The 21566-nt window shown below is 44.0% G+C and overlaps 1 protein-coding gene across 6 annotated transcripts in view; it reads right to left on the bottom strand.

Annotated features, from left to right (window-relative positions):
• The window catches only part of PXYLP1 (2-phosphoxylose phosphatase 1), a 103032-nt gene that overhangs the window by 36931 nt on the left and 44535 nt on the right, over positions 1 to 21566 (bottom strand). The window contains exon 1 of one of the 6 annotated variants that reach the window (XM_038749720.1): positions 3696 to 3735. The exons of the other annotated variants lie outside the window; for them this stretch is intronic. Coding sequence (XP_038605648.1) covers positions 3696 to 3726 — 31 coding nt within the window. The 5' untranslated portion in view covers positions 3727 to 3735. Of the gene's footprint in view, positions 1 to 3695; positions 3736 to 21566 lie in introns of those variants that run through there. 6 annotated transcript variants of the gene reach the window in all.

The raw sequence follows: 21566 nt of genomic DNA, 5'->3' as shown, positions 1-21566 counted from the left end.
TTGTTTTCCAGTTTATTTCCAAGCTATTCATATGCAACTGAGTTTCCACCCAACCGTTTGGCACTTAGAAGTAGCACAGAATAGTGGCTAGAGCACAGGCTTGGGAGTCAGGAGGTCATGAATTCTAATCCCGGCTCCACCACTTCTCTGTGGTGAGACCTCGGGCGAGTCACTTCTCTGTGCCTCGGTTACCTCATCTGTAAAATGGGGATTGAGAGTGAGTGTCCCACATGGGACAGGGACTGTGTCCAACCTGATTTCCTTCTATCCACCCAAGTGCTTAGTACAGTGCCGGCCACAGAGTATTCATTCATTCATTCAATCGTATTTATTGAGCACTTACTGTGTGCAGAACACAGTACTAAGCGCTTGGGCGCTTAACAAATACCACAATTATTATTATTATTATTATTATATTATTATTATTATTAAAGACCCCCATCTGCAAGGTGTATATACTTGGGAGTTTTCCCAGACTGTTGCTCACCATCTACAGACTAAATCAGAAGCATACAATGAGCCCCAAATCTGACTTCCGCAGTGAAACCAAAATTTACCACATTGTGTTTTGTTCCAAAACAGGAACAGGATCTCAGATATCTAGTTCCAAATTTGAGTCTATCTGAACAGGTGTAGGCAAATAAGGGCCTGTGAGTGGGCTATAATCAGAATAAGTTGCAAGTAGCTTTCTTCTCACGGGCCCCTTTTCGCCTGCTTACAGACCTTTGGCTCAAGCAAATGTTAGCTCTGGGGGATGAAAGCTCAGCCCTATCTGGAGCTAGGAAATTGAAAACTTGGAAGCAGGGAGCTACGCCGGCTAGCCAAGCAGGTTCAATATTTGTGATGTACTTACGTCTGTCTCTAGGCTTGAGCTTCAGGAACCAGAACAAATTAAACCAGAAGTGTGTGGGGAGGGGGCAGAGGAACGCTGCAGCATGGCCAAGTGGATAGAGCACAGGCCTGAGAATCAGAAGGACCTGGGTTCTAGTCCCGGCTCCGCCACTTGCCTGCTGTGTGACCTCGGGCAAGTCACTTCACCTCTCTGGGCCTCAGTTACCTCATCTGTAAAATGGTGGGTTAACACTGTGAGCCCCATGTGGGACATGGACTGTGTCCAATCTGATTACCTTGAAATTAGGCTTAGAACAGTGCCTGGCAATATTAAGTGCTTAGCAAATACCATTATTAATAAATAACTGTGAGCCCGCTGTTGGGTAGGGACTCTCTCTATATGTTGCCAACTTGTACTTCCCAAGCGCTTAGTACAGTGCTCTGCACACAGTAAGCACTCAATAAATACAACTGAATGAATGAATGAAATAAATAAGAAAACAGAGGCTAGGCTGCCCATAGGTTAGAGAGTGTGTTTGGGCAAATTGAAACTAAAATTAAAGACCATCATAAAGACTGATAGGTCACCAATATGACCTGCCTGGAAAATGAAGGAAATTGTTTTACAATTCTAATACAGACAAAAGGGGGAAATGGGTTGTTGAAAGAAAACACTGTTTCCCGGGAGGAAGTCAAAGGCCTAATTAGAATTCCTTATCACTGATGAGCATCTGAGGGGAGTCCTCAGAAACAGACTTCATTGTGGCTCACAGAGGAAGGAGCCAGGCTGCAATCAATAAAGGGGGGTCCCTTTTGGACACAAGCTTCAAGAAGGTCAAGAGGCAAAGAGAAGCACGATGAGAAGCTGCATGGCCCAGTGGCAAGAGCCCAGGACAGGGAGTGAGTCGTTCACTCATTCAATTCATTCAATCATCATCATCATCATCATCATCATCAATCGTATTTATTGAGCGCTTACTGTGTGCAGAGCACTGTACTGTTTGGGAAGTACAAGTTCCCAACCCAATTCAATATTTATTGAGTGCTTACTGTGTGCACAGCACAGGACTAAGCGCTTGGAAAGTACAATACAGCAAAAAAGAGATACAACCAGAACATCTGGGTTCTAATTCTGGCTCCTCCACTTATTAGCTGTGACACCTTGGGCAAGTCACTTCGCTTCTCTATGCCTCAGTTTCCTCAGCTCTAAAATGGGGATTGAGCTACCTGTTTCTCCCTTCTCCTAATCAAAGGAGTCTCACAATCAAGTGAGTCTGTGAGGGATACGGATTGTGTCTGATCTGATTTTCTTCAATCTACTCCAGCCTTTAGCACAGTGTTTGGCACATAGTAACCACTTAACAAGTGCCCCCCAAAGAAGAAAGAGCCAAGCCAGGCCGGGAGAGCCACAACCACGACAGCACAACAAAGGATAGTCTTTGTGTGGGGATGGGATGGATGGAACTGTGGGTCATGTGGTGGCACCACCTAGGCCCCTGACGAACTATTTCTGATTTTTTTTTTTACATCCCAAGTGACCATGTCTACTCTCCAACAACCGGGGAGCTACCTGGAGCTTTTTATACCTTGGAGGAGAGAGGGGGAGAGAAGAAGTAAGCGGACAACTCAGACTACCCCTTCGATATGTCCGTTTGTCAAATAGGCAGGGAATGTGTCTGTTTATTCTTGTACTGTACTCTCCCAAGCGCCTAGTACAGTACTCTGCACACAGTAAGTACTTGATAAATACAACTGAATAACAGACAAATCCCCTCAAGGCTCCTGTGAAAGAATGGCTTACGCTCTCAGACTACATAAACTCAGTCCCCATTAACCTACATTTCCCACAAGGTGAAAATGAGACCAAAATTAGGGAAATAGAGGAGCCTGATAAAACGGTAAAGGAGGAGAAGGCCTTCGGTTGGCTACTTGCCGAAATAAGCAACAGAAGCAGCAGCAGAGAGAGAGGAGCAATGTTTCAGGACCCCCACACCTCTCTGTCATCTTCATTTTAGCGCCCCTCTTAAAAAGATCTTCCTCGGTTTGAGGTGATAAACCTGACATCTAGGAGTAAAGATGTTCAAACCTACCCACGTTTTAGCTATGATTCCAAGATTGGATTTTTAGAACATCAGGCATTTCAGAAGACTTAAACATCAAAACGTGAACGATTAGAAAATTCAACTGCTGTAGATTTTGGTTACCACAGATGGAAATAATGAGGAACTAAATCTACTACAGGGGACTCATGTTCCCCCCAAATATGGAAGGCCCTTTGGGACTTACCCAGCATTGGCATAGATCTATAGGGCCTTAAAAAAAATAAGGGAGGACCTTGTCTCCTAAAATCTATAATACAAAGCAAGTCATACAGTCAATCAACTGGACATTAAAAAATCCCTCCATCAATCAGATCATTAACATTGATGCTGCTAACATTGTTGGTAATTATCATTAAAAAAGTTAACTTTTAAATTACAATAAACATCTTAAACCTATTTTAACTATGGCCATCTTTTTTTTTCCTTCAAAATGCATCAATCCAAGGAAAGGTTTTGTAAAAACAGCAAGTAAGCATCAACAGCAATCTTTTCAACACATATCTAAAAATATATCCTATTTCCTCCACCTTTAAAGCACTGTAAAATACCCTTCATTCCATGAAGACAGAAAATACATTCAGTATACACGCATTAATCAAAGGAAAACAATCCATAAACTGCAGTAAAAAAACCCAAACATAACTACCTCACTTCCAAACCTTCAAGATCCTTAGAAAATACTACGTACGGCACAAGAATTACATCAACACAATTTCCAGATACAAATCATTTGAAAATACAATAGCCCCCATAAAAGTTTACCTAAAAGCAGAAACCGCATGAGAAAAGTCATAATTTCTGGTTCTGTTGGACTCCCAAGTACCAGGAGTACTGTTTCAGACACTGGGTGATTGAGTCTGCAAAATTTTCCTACCAAAGTGTGCCTTAAAACTGATATTCGTAAGACAGAAGGCACTTTCAGTGGAGTATAAGCAAAGCACACAAGCCAAATGAATGACGTGGAAGCCAACTCATGCAACAGAAATTCAGTGGAGTGAGAACTCTTATTCTAGCCTGTTGCTTCCAGTACTGTCAACTTTACAGAATGAAAACTAGGGTAGGTGGTAATACCTCACCTCCTTCCAAACCAAGCCTGGAAAATTCTGAAAAGGAAATGGTTTTAGACAAACCGCTGTGAGAAATTCAACTTACCAAGTTGGAGCATTTATTTCCCCTCCCTTTTATTTTTCTTTGCTTATTACAATTACTCTGATGCATGTTTTTCCACTAGTTTGAATAACAACGACGAATGTGTTATGGGCACCCATAATGTGCATGTTCTAAATTAGGCACCGGAACAAAGAGATAGCATATTCCTTGCCTTCATGGAACTTTCACTCTAAGCTGAACACATAATTAATATCAGCTTCCCTCTCTCAACTGTAAAATCGTCGTGGGAAGGGGCTGTGTCTGATAATTTTGTTGTACTGTATTCTCCCAAGCCCTTAGTACAGTGTTCTGCACATAGTACTTCCCAAGCGCTTAGTACAGTGCTCTGCACACAGTAAGCGCTCAATAAATACGATTGAATGAATGAATAGTAAGTGCACAATAAATACCACTGATGATTAACCAGGAGAGAGTGGAGAAGACGAGCCACAAGAAAAAAAATTTCTAAACAGACTCACAAGCAGCGGCACTCATTAAATGCAAAAGGTGGTATCTAACTTTTTTTTCTTTGAAGAGTCATATAATTTTACTCCTTTGAGTTTATTTTCTCCTTCACAGTGGGTTTGTGTGGCAAACTAGTGTCAAGTGAGAAGCAATTATAATGGAGAAGAAAAGGTGAGAGGACAGCAAGGATGTGTTTTTCTGCATCTATGCCGCCCCCAGCTCTTTTCAACTTGAGTCAGAGGCTTGTTGTATGAGGTCTCTAGTTAGGGGTAGGATATAATACTGAAACTTTAGGTAAAAGACAAAGAGTGACCTTTACACAAGACTTCTTTTTTTAAAAAAAAATTGTGACACTACCAAGTACATCTTCAGCATCAAACAAATAATTTTATTTTAGGATTAAGATGGGAGCAGCATGGCCCAGAGGAAAGCTTGGGCCTGAAAGTCCGAGGACCTGGGTTCTAAGCCCAGCCCCGCCACTTGTCTGCTTTGTGACTTTGGGAAAGTCATTCAACTTCTCTGTGCCTCAGTTTACTCATCTGTAGACTCATCTGTAGACCATGTCCAGCTCCGCCAAATGTCAGCTGTGTGACTTTGGGCAAGTCACTTAACTTCTCTTTGCCTCAGTTCCCTCATCTGTAAAATGGGGATAAAGACTGTGAGCCCCACGTGGGACAACCTGATCACCTTGTAACCTCCCCAGCACTTAGAACAGTGCTTTGCACATAGTAAGCACTTAATAAATGCCACTATTATTATTATTATGTCTAACCTGATTATAATGATAATAATAATAATAATGGTATTTGTTAAGTGTTTACTGTATGTGCCAAGCACCGTTCTAAGTGCTGGGGTTGATACAGGGTAATCAGGTTGTCCCACATGGGGCTCACATTTTTAATCCCCATTTTAGAGATGAGTTAACTGAGGCACAGAGACGTTAAGTGACTTGTCCAAGGTCACACAGCAAACAAGTGGCAAAGGTGGGATTAGCACCCACATCCTCTGACTCCCAAGCTCTTTCCACTAAGCCACGCGTATAATCAGTACTGTATGTTCATTGCAGCACTTGGCACAGAACAGGCATCTTTAACAAACCCCACATTTAGAGCAGTGAACGAGATAAGCGAAACAAAAACTGTCAACCTAGCAGTTCTGATACATTTTGCCACACCAACAGCAGAGTAGCAGTGTGGCCTGGTGGATAAAGCACAGTGGTTCGAGCAGCCAGAAAGCCAATCTGCTCAGATTGGGATTAAAGCCGACTCAGGGCCTGGGTGGGTGGAGGGGACAGTGGGTTTCTACACTGGCACGTGCCCACGTGATAACTGGGTGAGTGTGGCCAATCTTCCCAGATGGGTCTTGCGGACCCCCAGCTTGTTGTGGCCCGTTTCCCGGCAGGCGACACCCGGCCACAAGCATTAAATCGAAAGAGCCTGGATCTAATCAATCAATTGTATTGAGCGCTTACTGTGCGCAGAGCACTGTACTGAGCGCTTGGGAAGTACAAGTTGGCAACATATAGAGACAGTCCCTACCCAACAGTGGTCTCACAGTCTAAAAGGCTGCTCTGCACCTCCAATATATTAAGATAAGAAACACCTCAGAAGGTTTTTGGCCACCCCGGTGTTCCCTATCAGCAGCCTCGGCTATTCCTTATCCATTTTCTAGGAGCTGCTGTTCAGGTGTCAGAAGCTTAAAAAATTAGAAAATGCCCAGCGCAAACTCACCAATCTACTATGTACTCCCGTGGGAAGAAATGAAACACCTTCTTCATCATTATATATTGGTAGCAGTGAGAGGTGATTATTTTCCTATGAATGGATGGCTGATGGCTTGCCGACTGAAGCACAAATCAGTTATACTGCCTGAACCAAAGTGCACATTTTCAAATGCTAATTTTAAAGTACAGGAGTAGCCACTCTAATCAGTTGCCACCATGCCTCGTAGCAATCAGAAGTCCACACTGAAAGCTAAGTATTCTCCTCACAGCAAAGCACATTGGTTCACAGCTTGTTGTATTATTGTAGCAGGATTTTTTCTTGTCTAAAATGCTTTCAATTTCAAAAATACAGAGCTAGCTTTACAGTCACTCAAGGTAGTCTTTTGAGGAAAAAGAGTCCTTACCCATTTCACTATCTAGAGACATCACCCCCTTCTAGACTGTGAGCCCGTTGTTGGGTAGGGACCGTCTCTATATGTTGCCGACTTGTACTTCCCAAGCGCTTAGTACAGTGCTCTGCACATAGTAAGTGCTCAATAAATACGACTGAATGAATGAATCAATCTCTAGGTGAAGAACAAAATTTTACCAAGAGGTCCTGAAATAAGGGGTATTTCTCACAGCCTCCACAACAAAAAACCCCCCAAAAAACTCACACCTAAATTTGGATGGAGATAGATAAGAAAGAAAAGATCAAAAGGGGGACATTTAAAGATATGGAGAATGTCTTTGAAAGATTAGTACAGTGCTAAGCGCTTAGTACACTGCTCTGCACACAGTAAGTACTCAATAAATACAATTGAATGAATCTCTGTGAAGAAATCATTGGACTAACAGCAGGTAGAACAAACCAAGGCTGAATTCAAACTTTATTACTGTTTTGCCCTCTAGTGCTTGGAACTATACTGACTGACCATATTGTCCTTCCCTTTGAAGGACACGACTGAAGGTGAGATCCTAACCCAGACAGGCCACGGGGCCTGAAAACACCACAAGATTCAAGTTCACCAGGTATGGTCCTTGATGAGCCAGTTTGAATAATAATAATAATAATAGTAATAATGGCATTTTGTTAAGCGCTTACTATGTGCCAAGCACTGTTCTAAGCGCTGGGGTGGATACAAGGTAATCAGGTTGTCCCACGTGGGGTTCACAGTCTGAATCCCCATTTTACAGATGAGAAAACTGAGGCCCAGAGAAGTTAAGTGGCTTGCCTGAAGTCACACGGTTGATAAGTGGCGGAGCCGGGATTAGAACCCACAACCTTTGACTCCCAAGCTTGTTCTCTTGCACTAAGCCACGCCGCTTCTCTAGAGGTAGGCGATGCAGTCACCTCCCCATTCAAGGTGAGCAGTGTGTTCTTCAATAGGGCTGCCTAGACATCACGGAACACTGTTCCTGCTTCATCTGGAGGATTAAGTGCTTAGTTCAGTGCTCTGCGTGCAGTAAGCACTCAATAAATATGACTGAACGAATGAACTGAACAACTGATACCCTGGGTTAGTCATATAGCCATAAAACATGGGACAACCTGATTACGTTGCAACTATCCAGGTGCTTAGAACAGTGCTTGGCACCTAGAAAGCACTTAACGAATATCATTAATCATTAGTTAATTAATAATAATAATTGTGGTATTTGTTAAGTGCTTACATGTGCCTGGCACTGTTCTAAGCAGCGGGGTGGATACAAGCAAATTGGGTTGGACATAGTGCCTGTCCCACATGGGGCTCACAGTCTTAATCTCCATTTCCCAGATGAGGTAACTGAGGCACAGAGAAATTAAGTGACTTGCCCAAGCTCACGTGGCAGACAAGTGGCGGAACCGGGATTAGAACCCATATCCTTCTGATTCCCAGGCCCGTGCTCTACCCACTGGGCCATGCTGCTTCCTGCTTAGCCAACCACACAGTCCTGAAGTAGAAAATTCTGGAAGGCTCTTGAAGCCCAAAAAGCCCTGACCCGCAGAGCTCCACACCTTCAGAGGGTGACGGAAAACACCCAGTCTTGTTGGGCCCTCCTGGGTATCACTTTTAGAGAGCAAACAGTCAGGTGAGCCTAAATGGCACCTGTTTCCCAAAAGGTGTCCGAATCACGGCCTGTTGGAGTTGCGGGGTGGTTCCTGGGGGCTTTTAAGATGGGGGTGGACTCTGGTCTGTCAGATTAGGGAAGGGAGAGGAGGTTCCAGGTGGGTGACAAAGCGTGAGTGAGGAGACGGAAGCGGGATAGTCAAAGCGGAGTATAGCTAGAAGATCGGCTTGGGAAGAAAGAGAAGAGGGTGACCTGGGGTGGCGCTGACAAAGGCAGCCCATATGAAAGTGGGGACAGTTGGTGGAGAACCTTGAAGCCCACCACGAGCTTGAGCAGAGAATCAGCCGCCACATTCCAGGAAGCCAGTCAATCGTATTTACTGAACACTTACTGGGTGCCGAGCACTGTACTAAGTGCTTGGGAGAGTACAATATAACCATGTAGAGACACATTCCCTGCCCGTAACGAGTTTACAGTCTATACTTCACGCTGCTGCCCGGATCACCTTTGTGAGGAAACACTATGGATATGTTACTCCCCTCCTCAAAAATCTCCAGTGGCTGCCAGTCAACCTACGCACAAGCAAAAACTCCTCACCCTCAGCTTCAAGGCTGTGCATCACCTCGCCCCATCCTGCCTCACCTCCCTTCTTTCCTTCTACAGCCCAGCCCACACCCTCCGCTCCTCCACCGCTAACCTCCTCACTGTACCGCGTTCTCGCCTGTCCCGCTGTCGACCCCCGGCCCACGTCCTCCTCCTGGCCTGGAATGCCCTCCCTCCACCCATCCGCCACACATCCACCAAGCTAGCTCTCTTCCTTCCTTCAAAGCCCTATTGAGAACTCACCTCCTCCAAGAGACCTTCCCAGACTGAGCCCCCTTTTTCCTCTCCTCCTCCTCATCCCCCCCGCCTTACCTCCTTCCCCTTCCCACAGCACTTGTATATATTTGTACAGATTTATTACTCTATTTATTTTACTTGTACATATTTACTATTCTATTTATTTTGTTAATGATGTGCATATAGCTTTAATTCTATTTGTTCTGTTGATTTTGACACCACTGTTGGGTAGGGACTGTCTATATGTTGTCAACTTGTACTTCCCAAGCGCTTAATACAGTGCTCTGCACACAGTAAGTGCTCAATAAATACAATTGAATGAATGAATGAATGACACCTGTCCACATGTTCTGTTTTGTTCTCTGTCTCCCCCTTCTAGACTGTGAGCCCGTTGTTGGGTAGGGACCGTCTCTATATGTTGACAACTTGTACTTCCCAAGCACTTACTACACTGCTCTGCACACAGTAAGCACTCAATAAATATGATTGAATGAATGAATGGAGGGGGAGACAGATATAATATACATAAATGACAGATATGTACATAAGTGCTGTGGAGCTGGGAGGGGGGGGGATGAATTAGAAGGAGCAAGTCAGAGAGACGCAGAAGGGAGTGGGAGAAGATGATAGGGAGGCTTAGTCAAGGAAGGCCTCTTGGAGGAGATATGCCTTCAAATAAGGCTTTGAAGGGGAGCGGGGGGAGTATAATTGTCTGTTTGACAACCATGGCGCCTCTAGACTGTAAGCTTACCGTGGGCGGGGAACATGTCTGCCAACTCTGGAGTGAACTCTCCCAAGCTCTTAGCACAGTGTTCTGCATACAGCAAGCGCTCAATACCATCGATGACGATGATGAGCCCACCCAAAGTGAGGATACTCAAACCTAGGTGAAACTGGATCCTCAACCGAAAATCCTGTCAGTCCTCGGTTCAATGCCTCCGAAACCACAGAGGCTTCCAAGAGCACAACCACAGTACCTTCGAGATGGCTTCGCTGTATTTATTTTGAAGTTACGGAGGATACTAAAAATAGTTCACAAGGATCTCAAAAGCAATCCACTTCCCCCACTTGAGATAAACTGTTAAATGAATGGAGGAAATAGTTATGGATGAGACCATAATTCAAGAGAGACCAGGCAACCTCTTTCCCTCTCCTGCTGAACAGGAAATTGCTCAGGACACAGGAACGTAAATAACTGAACACGAACTGACAGATATTTTACCAAGAAACAGCTCCACTGGGAATTAAAAAGGATAACCATGTTTTGTTTTGTTGTCTGTCTCCCCCTTCTAGACTGTGAGCCCATTGTTGGGTAGGGACCGTCTCTTGCATGTTGCCGACTTGTGCTTCCCAATCGCCTATTACAGTGCTCTGCATAAAGTTAGCGCTCAATAAATACAATTGAATGAATGAATGAATAACCATGCATTCAACATAAAGTCAAATCTTTTGGTAAAATGGGAAATTCTAACAATCCAAAAGCTGTTGTTTTAAAATTAATAATAATCATTATGGTATTGGTAAAGTGCTTACTACGAGACAGGCACTGTACTAAGCACTGGGGTGGACACAGTTCATGTCCTGCATGGGGGCTCTTAGTCTTAATCCCCATTTTACAGATGAAGTAACTGAGGCACAGAGAAGTGAAGTCGCTTGCCCAAGGCCATACAGCAGACAACTGGCTGTCAGAATTAGAACCCAAGACCTTCTGTCTCCAGTATACCACGCTGCTCCTCTAACTGAAAAAGTGAATCTTTATTTAGAATTGGGCATACAGACCAGAGGGTTGAATAGACCATACCCTCCGTGCACTTGACAGTCACTCCACCCTCCGTCCCATAGCACTTGTGCACATATCCATTATTTATTTTAATGCCTGTCTCCCCCTTTAGACTGTCAGCTAGTTGTGGGCAGGGAATGTGTTTACAAACTCTGCTCTACTGTACTCTCCCAAGTGCTTTATACAATGTTCTGCAACCAGTAAGCACTCAATAAATATCACTGATTGACTGATTCATTCCAGAAAGATGAAGACTGAGAAGAGATATGATCAAAGCTTATTAAATAAGGAGTCAGAAGTGGAATCCTGGATTTGTTGTTCACCAAATCCCACAGCACCAGGATAAGGGAGAGCACTAAAACATTAAAATCCTAGATTCAAAATAAATGAAAAAAAACCAACTTTACACAGCAGGTTGTAAGTGTCTACAAGTGTATACCAAACGAAGCCATGAAGGACAAATGTATCAGCAAGTGGGTTTGGGATAAATTTTCAGACATTCTGTCTACAATGGGCTACCAGCATAAAAGATAACTGATCAATCAATGGTATTTATTGAGCACTTGGTATATGCAAAGCACTATACTAAGCACTTGGGAGAGTACAACAGAGTTGGTAAACACCTTCCCTGCCCACAACGACCTTACAGTCTAGAGGGAGACAAACAGCCATATAAATAATTTATAACACATAATTTAAAGATACATACATAAGTGCTTCAGGGTTCATTCATTCATTCAATCGTATTTATTGAGCGCTTACTTTGTTCACGGCACTGTACTAAGCGCTTAGGGAATACAAGTCGGCAACACATAGAGACGGTCCCTACCCAACAACGGGCTCACAGTCAAGAAGGGATTGGGTGGGGTAAATAGGTAAATATCAAATACCCAGAGATCACACAGAGCCTGCAAGCTTCCTGAGGGCAGGGTTAGTTTTTTTACCTACTCTACTGTACTCTCTCCTCAGTGCTCAATACAGTACCCTGAAAACATTTGAGAAGCAGCGTGGCTCAGTGGAAAAGAGCCCGGGCTTTGGAGTCAGAGGTCATGGGTTCAAACCCCACCTCTGCCACTTGTCAGCTGTGTGACTTTGGACAAGTCACTTAACTTCTCTTCAGTTACTTCATCTGTAAAATGGGGATTAAGACTGTGAGCCCCCCGTGGGACAACCTGATCACCTTGTAACCTCCCCAGTGCTTAGAACAGTGCTTTGCACATAGTAAGCGCTTAATAAATGCCATTATTATTATTACTATTAGGTGCTCCATATATACCACTGATTGAATGACTGACTGTGGAAAAGTTAGTGGTGTTTGAAGGATCAAAAATAGTTCAAATGGAGACATGAGCATTAGCCAGCCCAAAAACATCAAGATTAAGGTCAAGGAGGGCAACTATTACATAGCTTCCCCAAACAACCTTTTACTTATGGGTCGGATCGACAATTAACCTGATCCAGTGGTGGCATTAAATTACTCCTTTTAGCATTTGTTCTTGCTCATTAATTGCCAGATTCTCTAGCTGCCAGTCTCCAAATGTTGAATAGTCTGTGTTCCAAAATGGTTTCCCAAAGACGTGGTCTGGCCTTGTCTTATGTCATCGGGTCGTTTCCAACCCACAGCAACGCCACAAGCTCATCTCTCCCAGAACGCCCCGCTCTCCATCCGCAATCGTTCTGGAAGTGTATCCGTAGAGTTTCCTTGGGAAAACTACGGAATTGGTTTACCACTGCCGCCTTCCGCGCGGTGAACTCGAGTCTCCGCCCTTGACTCTCTCCCGTGCTGCTGCTGCCCAGCATGGGTGACTGAGCCCCTTCCTTCCTCTCCCCCTCTCCATCCCCCCATCTTACCTCCTTCCCTTCCCCACAGCACCTGTATATATGTATATATGGTTGTACATATTTATTACTCTATTTATTTATTTATTTTACTTGTACATTTCTATCCTATTTATTTTATTTTGTTGGTATGTTTGGTTCTGTTCTCTGTCTCCCCCTTTTAGACTGTGAGCCCACTGTTGGGTAGGGACTGTCTCTATGTGTTGCCAATTTGTACTTCCCAAGCGCTTAGTACAGTGCTCTGCACATAGTAAGCGCTCAATAAATACGATTGATTGATTGATTGATGGGTGAGTTTTGACTTGTAGCACATTGCCTTTCACTTGCTAGTCACCGCCCAAACTAGGAATGGAATGGGTATTCATTCATTCATTCAATCGTATTTATTGAGCGCTTACTGTGTGCAGAGCACTGTACTAAGCGCTTGGGAAGTACAAGTCGGCAACACATGGAGATGGTCCCTACCCAACGACGGGCTCACAGTCTAGAAGGGGGAGAGTCTCTCTGCTTGACTCTCCCTCCCATAGACGAGATTGGTACAGTACTGGAAACTCTCCAGGTGCAATCCTGAGAGGGGCAAAGATGCGGTACTTTGACGAAATAATAATTCTGGAACATAACCATTTTAATAAGGTATAAAATGTGCTGATGTGCATTGTCACCCATAAAACTCCAAGACACAATATGAAAGCAGCGCGGCTCAGTGGAAACAGCACGGGCTTTGGAGTCAAATCCCGGCTCCGCCACCGTATGACTTCGGGCAAGTCACTTAACTTCTCTGTCCCTCAGTTACCTCATCTGTAAAATGGGGATTAAGACTGTGAGCCCCACGTGGGACCACCTGATCACCTTGTAACCTCCCCAGCGCTTAGAACAGTGCTTTGCACAAAGTAAGCGCTTAATAAATGGCATAAAAAAACAATCCTTGATAACGAGAAAAAGCAAAAGAAGACGGTTTTACTAATTCCATTATGAACTGAATTGCACTATTAAGTCTCTGTGCAGCTCCTAGAATTGTAACTGTTTGAGATTACATCGTCTTTTTAATTTTCATTATCAGAATTATTGTATTGTTTAACTTTTTTTCTATTTCTAACACATAGGCTTGAGACCAAAGTCCCACGCTACAATCCTTGATCCTGTCAACTGCCCAAGAAAAAAAGCTTCTTCCGAGCAATGAATAAAAACCATCACAGCACCTGGCGAGCTGATTATCCTGAGGAATTTCAACGCGCAATTTGGCAGCAATGCTGACACATGGATCAAAACAATCAGGCTTTGAGGAATCGGAAAAATGAACAGTGGTTTCCATCTTGCTCAGCAAGTAGTCCAAGTACTACATCAAACTTGAGAAAGACATCACAGAGGCACCCACCTCTAAAACAGGTTACCTTATTCATTAAATCACTGTTCATCAGCATCAACCATTCTTAAAAGATTTATTCAACTCTATTTGTGGGTGGCATTCGACTGGGAACTTCCATACTCAACCCCGTCTTGCTGCCAATACGAATCATGCGATGGGGACAGTTAGCAACCGGTAGAGACGGTATTATCGCTCACAGGCTGACTGGGCTGTGAAATTGTTATAATAATAATAATAATAATGGCATTTATTAAGCGCTTACTATGTGCAAAGCACTGTGCTAAGCGCTGGTGGGGACACAAGGTGATCAGGTTGTCCCACGTGATCCCAACATTGGCTGACAGGTACTGGATGCACCTCACTTTGAAGAGCGCTTTCCTTACTGGAGCAATAGTAATAGTGTGTGCTATGCACACAGTAAGCGCTCAATAAATACGATTGATTGATTAATAGTAGTAGCAGCAGTGCCCACTTGGTGCACTGTACTAGGTGCTTAAGAACTCAACACTTAGTACAGTTCTCTGCACACAGTGAGCGCTCAATAAATACAGCTGAATGAATGAGCAACAGAATAGCCGAATGACACAGCTCCTGCCCACAAGGAGCTTACACTCTAACAGAAGAGACAAATATAGAAAGATTTACAACAGTGGCTGTCCGGGATTGGTCTGGAAGATGGACAATTGCTGGTCTCGGACCTGCCCAAGGTAGGAGTGGGGGACACTGTCTTGCTCCTTCAAAGCCTTATTGAAGGCATGTCTCCTCCAAGAGGTCTTCCCTGACTAAGCCCTCCTTTCCTCTTCTCCCACTCCTTTCTGTACAACCTAGACTTGCTCCCTTTATTTATCCCTTTATTCATTTGTTGCCAACTTGTACTTCCCAAGCGCTTAGTACAGTGCTCTGCACACAGTAAGCGCTCAGTAAATACGATTGAATGAATGAATGACTGGATCCCCCTTCACAGTTCCACAGCATATCTGTAATTTACTGATTTATGTTAATGTCTGTCATCCCCTCTAGATTGGAAGCTCATGGTAGGCAGGGAATGCGTCTATTTTGATATACTGTATCCTCCCAAGCACTTAGTACAGTACTTTGTACACAGTAAACACTCAATAAATATGATTAACTGACTGCCTGCTCCCCTGCAAAACAACTGACCTTGCTTGCAAATTGCAAAGCACTTTCTGGCTCTTGCCTATTTAGTAGTGCTCTGGAAGGCGCTACATTTTTTTGCATTGCTGCTGTTGTTGTTCATTTCTTATTTTTCTTCCTTAATTTTCACAAGTATACCTTCCCACCCATAATTCATTCATTCAATCGTATTTATTGAGCGCTTACTGTGTGCAGAGCATTGTACTAGGCGCTTGGGAAGTACAAGTCGGCAACATAGAGAGACGGTCCCTATCCAACAACGGAATCGCAGTCTAGAAATAATGATAACAATAGCAAAAATAATAACTGTGGTATTTGTCAAGTGCTTACTATATGTCAAGCACTATAGCAAGCACTGGGGTAGATACAAGATAATCAGGTCCCATAAGGGAAGCAGCATGGCTCAGTGGGAAGAGCACGGGCTTTGGAGACAGAGGTCAGGGGTTCAAATCCTGGCTCTGCCAACTGCCAGCTGTGTGACTTTGGGCAAGTCACTTAACTTCTCTGGGCCTCAGTTACCTCATCTGTGAAAAAAAAAAAAAAGAATGTGAGCCCACCGTGGGACAACCTGATCACCTTGTAATCTCCCCAGCGCTTAGAACAGTGCTTTGCACATAGTAAGCGCTTAATAAATGCCATGGTTATTATTATTATAAGGGGCTCACAGTCAAAGCAGAACAGGTACTGAATTCCCATTTTGCAGATGAGGCACAGAGAAGTGAAGTCAGTTGCCCAAGGTCACACACAACAGACACGTGGTGGGGCCGAGATTAGAACCCAGGTCCTCTGACTCTCAGGCCTGGGCTCTTTCCACTAGATGATACTGCTTCTATTCAGTCGCTCTGAACTTCTGACTCAAGGATGGTTTATGAAATGAGGGCGGGCACAGTTGGGGTTGTTGAGGTCTCAGAGAACGCAGCCAACCCCCCGTGCAATGGCTGGCTGGGGAAACCATCACCACTGAGGCACGCACAACTAAAGCGGAAGCTCTGGCGGTGCTTGGGACATCCTCTACCCTCTTAGCCTTTGGTGCCTGACCAATGCTCACCCTAAAGGCCAGGGGCCAGCCACGGGGCACCATTTTCTCTGCGCAGAAAGAGCACGAGAAGCAGCAAGAAGGAGAAGCAGCATGGCCCAGAGGCTAGAGCATGCGCCTGGGAATCAGGAGGACTTGGGAATTCTATTTTTCCAGCCATCTCAATGAATGACTAAGAGGACAGAGAAAGAGAGCTTTGTGGATGCTCTCCAGCATGCCATAAAAGAGACATAACCTAGAGAACAACTACGCCACTGTCAGCTCAACAAGAGGCAAAAAAATGGGCTCTGCCTGAGTCAACGAAGCAGGGCTAATCTTTCTGCTGAAACAGATTTAGCCATGGCACCTCAGTCTTCTGAAACCATACTGATGAATCCAAGGTAAAGCATCATCCTCAGTCTCATGAGGGAAATTATTTATGGGAAATTATTTATTAAAGAGCATGGGCTTTGGAGTCAGAGGTCATGGGTTCAAATCCCTGCTCCGCCAATTGTCAGCTGTGTGACTTTGGGCAAGTCACTTAATAATAGTAATAATAATAATGGCATTTATTAAGCGCTGACACTTGGTAGAGCCAGGATTTGAACCCACAACCTCTGACTCCAAAGCCCGGGCTCTTTCCACTGAGCCACGCTGCTTCCCTAACTTCTCTTAACTTCTCTGTGCCTCAGTTACCTCATCTGTAAAATGGGGATTAAGACTGTGAGCCCCCCGTGGGACAACCTGATCACCTTGTAACCTCTCCAGCGCTTAGAACAGTGCTTTGCATATAGTAAGCGCTTAATAAATGCAATTATTATGATTATTATTATTATTTATGAATGTGGCCTGACCACTGCTTAATGAGATTCATTCATTCACTCGTATTTATTGAGTGCTTACTGTGTACAGAGCACTGTACTAAGCGCTTGGGAAGTACAAATTGGCAACATATAGAGACGGTCCCTACCCAACAACGGGCTCACAGTCTAAAAGGGGAGATGAAAATTTGCACTAGTAATCCATCCTGAATATATTGATATTCAGTATACATTCTCTAGACTGTAAGCTCCTTGTGGACAGGGAATGTGTCTACCAACTCTGTAGAGTATGCAACTCTGCAACAGTATTGCACTCTCCGAAGCACTTAGTAAAGTGCTCTGCACACAGTAGGAGCTCGATAAATACCACTGATGATGATGAGGGTGATTAATAAATACTATCAATGATTGATTGATCCATTAAATACAACTAGGCCAACAAGGGGCTCAACAAGTAGGTCCTGGCAAGAAAATGACAGCCCGGCAGCCACTGTCTTTGCGATTAGCAGGTGGGAGCGAATCCTTTCCGAGAAGCTCCTTTCTATACGAAGCCTAAAGGCTTCGTAGACCATACCACTCCAGGAATAGCATGAGCCACAAATCATGGAATTATATAAAATAAACAGAGACACCCTCCTTGCTATTCCTCCTGGCCGAGACAAAGGGCCACAGATGCACACGTTATAAAACAAGAATGCCTGAAAACAAATAATGCTACCAAGCAAGAATGGCAGTGACAGGGATACCAAGGCCAAAAAGATATATTACTGAACTGAAAGCTTCTTTCCAATTCTTTTCATTCCCATTCTCAAAGGCAGTCAAGGCTAAATTGATCTAATTTAGCAGCACACATAAAGAAGTGAACACATCAAAATATTCATGATAGGCCCTCATCATCTTATTTTATAAAGGCCAGGCACGTCATATGGGAAGTTTTAGATACACATTTAGTTAGTGTGCCAGGTTCAGGTATTTATACTGTGATATTTATAATCAGTCATGAAGAGTTATAACATTTTCTAAGTCAATCCTTATATTACGAAGTTGCTTCTGGCATTCCTAGCATAGCTTGTAGCTTTTAACTACTACCCCCACCACGTGGATGACTCCCAAATTTGCCACACTAACCGAGCCGGGCTGCCCCTCTTTCTCCGCAATCTTGCATTTCCTCCTGCCTCTGGGACATCTCTCTATGGATGTCCCACTGCCCCTACAAGTTCAACAGGTCCAAAACTGACCTCCTCAGTCTCCTTCCCAAATCCTTTCCTCCACATAACTATCCCATCACAATTGGCATGACCACCACCCTCCCTGTCTCTCAAACCTTGACATTATCCTTGACCCCTTCCCCTCTGTCCATACCCATATTCAGCCTTTCCGTTCTTCCTCTAGAACATTTTGGAGAATCCTCCCCTTCTCTCTATCTCAACTGCCACTACGCTAGACTGGCGCCTGGCATATCCTGACTCAACCACTTCTCCACCCACTTAGCAGATTTCCTGGCCTCAAAGCTCTCCACTTTTCTAAAATGCAATTCTCTACACTTCTCCCCACTTCAAAAATACCTTCAATGGGTTGTCCTTTCCTCTCTACATCAGAAACTCTGGACCACGGTTGTTGAAGCACCCAATTGGCTTGACACCCTTCATTCATTCATTCAATCATATTTATTACGCACCTGCTGTCTGCAGAGCACTGTACTAAGCGCTTGGGAAAGTACAAAGCAACAATAAAGATTGAAAATCCCCGCCCACAACGTTCTCCCACTACTTCAGCTCACCTTCTTCATTTCTCTGCTGCCAGTCTTCTCACTGTGCCTCTTTCTTGTCTCTCCTGATGCCAACCTCTTGGGTACATCCTTTCCCCTACTCGGAAATCCCACCCCCTTCACATCCAACAAGCCAGTGCTCTCCGTATCTTCAGAGCCCTTCTGAACTAATAGCTCCTGCTGAAGAAGCAGCAGCAGGGCCTAGGCGATAGAAAATGAGCCTGGGAGTCAGAAGGACCTGAATTCTAATCCCGGCTCTACCATTTGTCTGCTCCGTGACCTTGGACAAGTTAATTCACTTCTCTGGGCCTAAACTCCCTCATCTGTAAAATGGGGATTAAGACTGTGAGCCTCATGTGGGACGTGGACTGTGTCCAGCCTAATTAGCTTGTATCTACCCCTACGCTAGCCTGGCAAAAAGCGCCTACAAAATACTATAAAAAAAGTCTTCCTGATTGATATAGTCTCTCTTCCAAAACCATTTGGTCCTTCCCTGTCATGTAAAAACTTGGGCACAAACTCCCACCTCTGGGGCACTTACATTCCTTTATATGCTAGCCTTTCCTCACAGTTCAAACTTATTTTAGTATCGGTTTCCCCTGTTAGACTTGAGGCTCCTTGAGCGCAGGCATGGTGTCTATAAATCATTCGGTACTCTCTCAAAGGCTTAATAACACAGTAGGTGCACAGTAAATCCAATTAATTGACTCATCAAAATTAGATGGGCTTCATTTGAAAATGAGACACCCAGAAAAAAGGTTTCAAATCTACTAATGAAAGGAAAATTCAACAATTGAACTTTTGATAAAAAGGATTATTTTGAGAATTCACGAAATCTGAATTTTCACATGCCCTGCTAGGCAATCAATCAACCAGTGGTGTTTACTGAGCATTTACTGTGTGCAGAGCACTGTACTAAGTGATTGCGAGAGTACAGTAGAGGCAATGGAAAGTATTCCTCCTCAGAAGGTCAGGCTGAGGGAGTCTGATAGAATACTAATAATAATAATAATGATGGCATTTATTAAGCACTTACTATGTGCAAAGCACTGTTCTAAGCACTGGGGAGGTTGCAAGCTGATCAGGTTGTTCCACAGGGGGCTCACAGTCTTAATCCCCATTTTACAGATGAGGTAACTGAGGCACAGAGAAGTTAAGTGACTTGCCCAAAGTCACACAGCTGACAATTGGCGGAGTTGGGATGATAGGTGCCATAATGTTGGGGATGGCAGGTAACTGTGAGCCCCTCTTCTTCCTCCAAGCGAAACTTGATGGCCCTGTCCCTTTCCTCCTCGAGGAATGAAAAACCCCCAATGGCTGCGATACCTACCGGGCTCCCTGAGTTGGTGTGCCAGGGTTTTACGGGTTGCCAACTCTATCAAAAAATTTAAGAACCTTTATGTACAAATGTACATGTATTTCAATTATATATTACTACATTACCAATTTATACTAATGTTTGTCTCCCCTTCTAGACTGCTGTACACTCATTCATTGGACCTTCTCAAGCACTTAGTAAAGTGACCTGCACACAGTACACGCTCAATAAATTCCAGTGCCTGATTGAACAACAATTTTTTTTACACAATATAATGAAAATTAAGTCATGGTTTCCACATCGAAAAGATGATCAACTTTTGTAGTAAAACCTCTAGAAATTTTTGCAAGGGTCCATAGTAGAAGTAATTGTTCTTTAAGCACTGGGAAAAAGTACATATTAGACATGGTCCTTGTCCCTTGGGATTAGGTCCTCTGACTTCAAGACTTTTGCTCTTTCCATTAGGCCAGACTGCTTCTCTCTCTATCTCTCGCACAAAGTTCAATGCTCTGCACACAGGAGGTGCTCAATGAATACCACTGATTGATTATGGAATTTCAAAGGACAAGGACACGAAGCTACCTAGATGAGTGTTTCCCAACTGCTCATCAGAAAACTGCTCACCATCATCATTATCATCATCAATCAGTGACATTTCTGGAGAGCTAACTGTGTGCAGAACACTGTACTAAGAGCTTGGAGAATACAATACAACAGAGTTGGCAGACACACTCCCTGCTCATCACTAGATCCTTGTCCCATCTGAGCCACAGCTGGTGGCAGTGCTCTTGGTTGGTATTCCATTTGGGAGCTCAATGGAGCAATGGTGGAGTCCATCCCCATCCTTACATTTTCCAGTTCAGCCCTAAGCTCTGCCCTACCCTCCAACCAATTCCCGCACTAGACTCTAAACTAGTCCCGGTGGACTGTAAATTCCTTGAGGGTGGGGATCATCTGAACCAACCATATTGCATTGGAATAATTCATTATGGCAATTATGGGGCTTAAGTACTTATTCGTGGCCAGCAGTGAACTAAACCCTGGGGCAAATACAAGATAAGCAGGTTGGACACAGTCCCTGCCCAACCTGGGGTTCCAGCCTAAGTAAACGGCAGTGGGATTTAATTCCCATTTTACAAATGAGGAAATTAAAGCACAGATAAATTAATTGACTTGCCCAAGGTCACACACCCAGCAATTACCAGAGCCAGGATTAGAACTCAGGTCCTCTGACTTCTAGACTTGTGCTCTTTCCATTAGGGGTGGGTCTCTCTCTCTCTCTCTCTCTCTCTCTCTCTCTCTCTCTCTCTCTCTCTCTCACACACACACACACACACACACACACACACACACACACACACAC

The sequence above is a fragment of the Tachyglossus aculeatus genome, chromosome 1 (assembly GCF_015852505.1).
Source record: "Tachyglossus aculeatus isolate mTacAcu1 chromosome 1, mTacAcu1.pri, whole genome shotgun sequence".
In the NCBI taxonomy this organism is placed as follows: Eukaryota; Metazoa; Chordata; class Mammalia; order Monotremata; family Tachyglossidae; genus Tachyglossus; species Tachyglossus aculeatus.
This window is presented reverse-complemented; position numbering and strand designations above follow the sequence as displayed.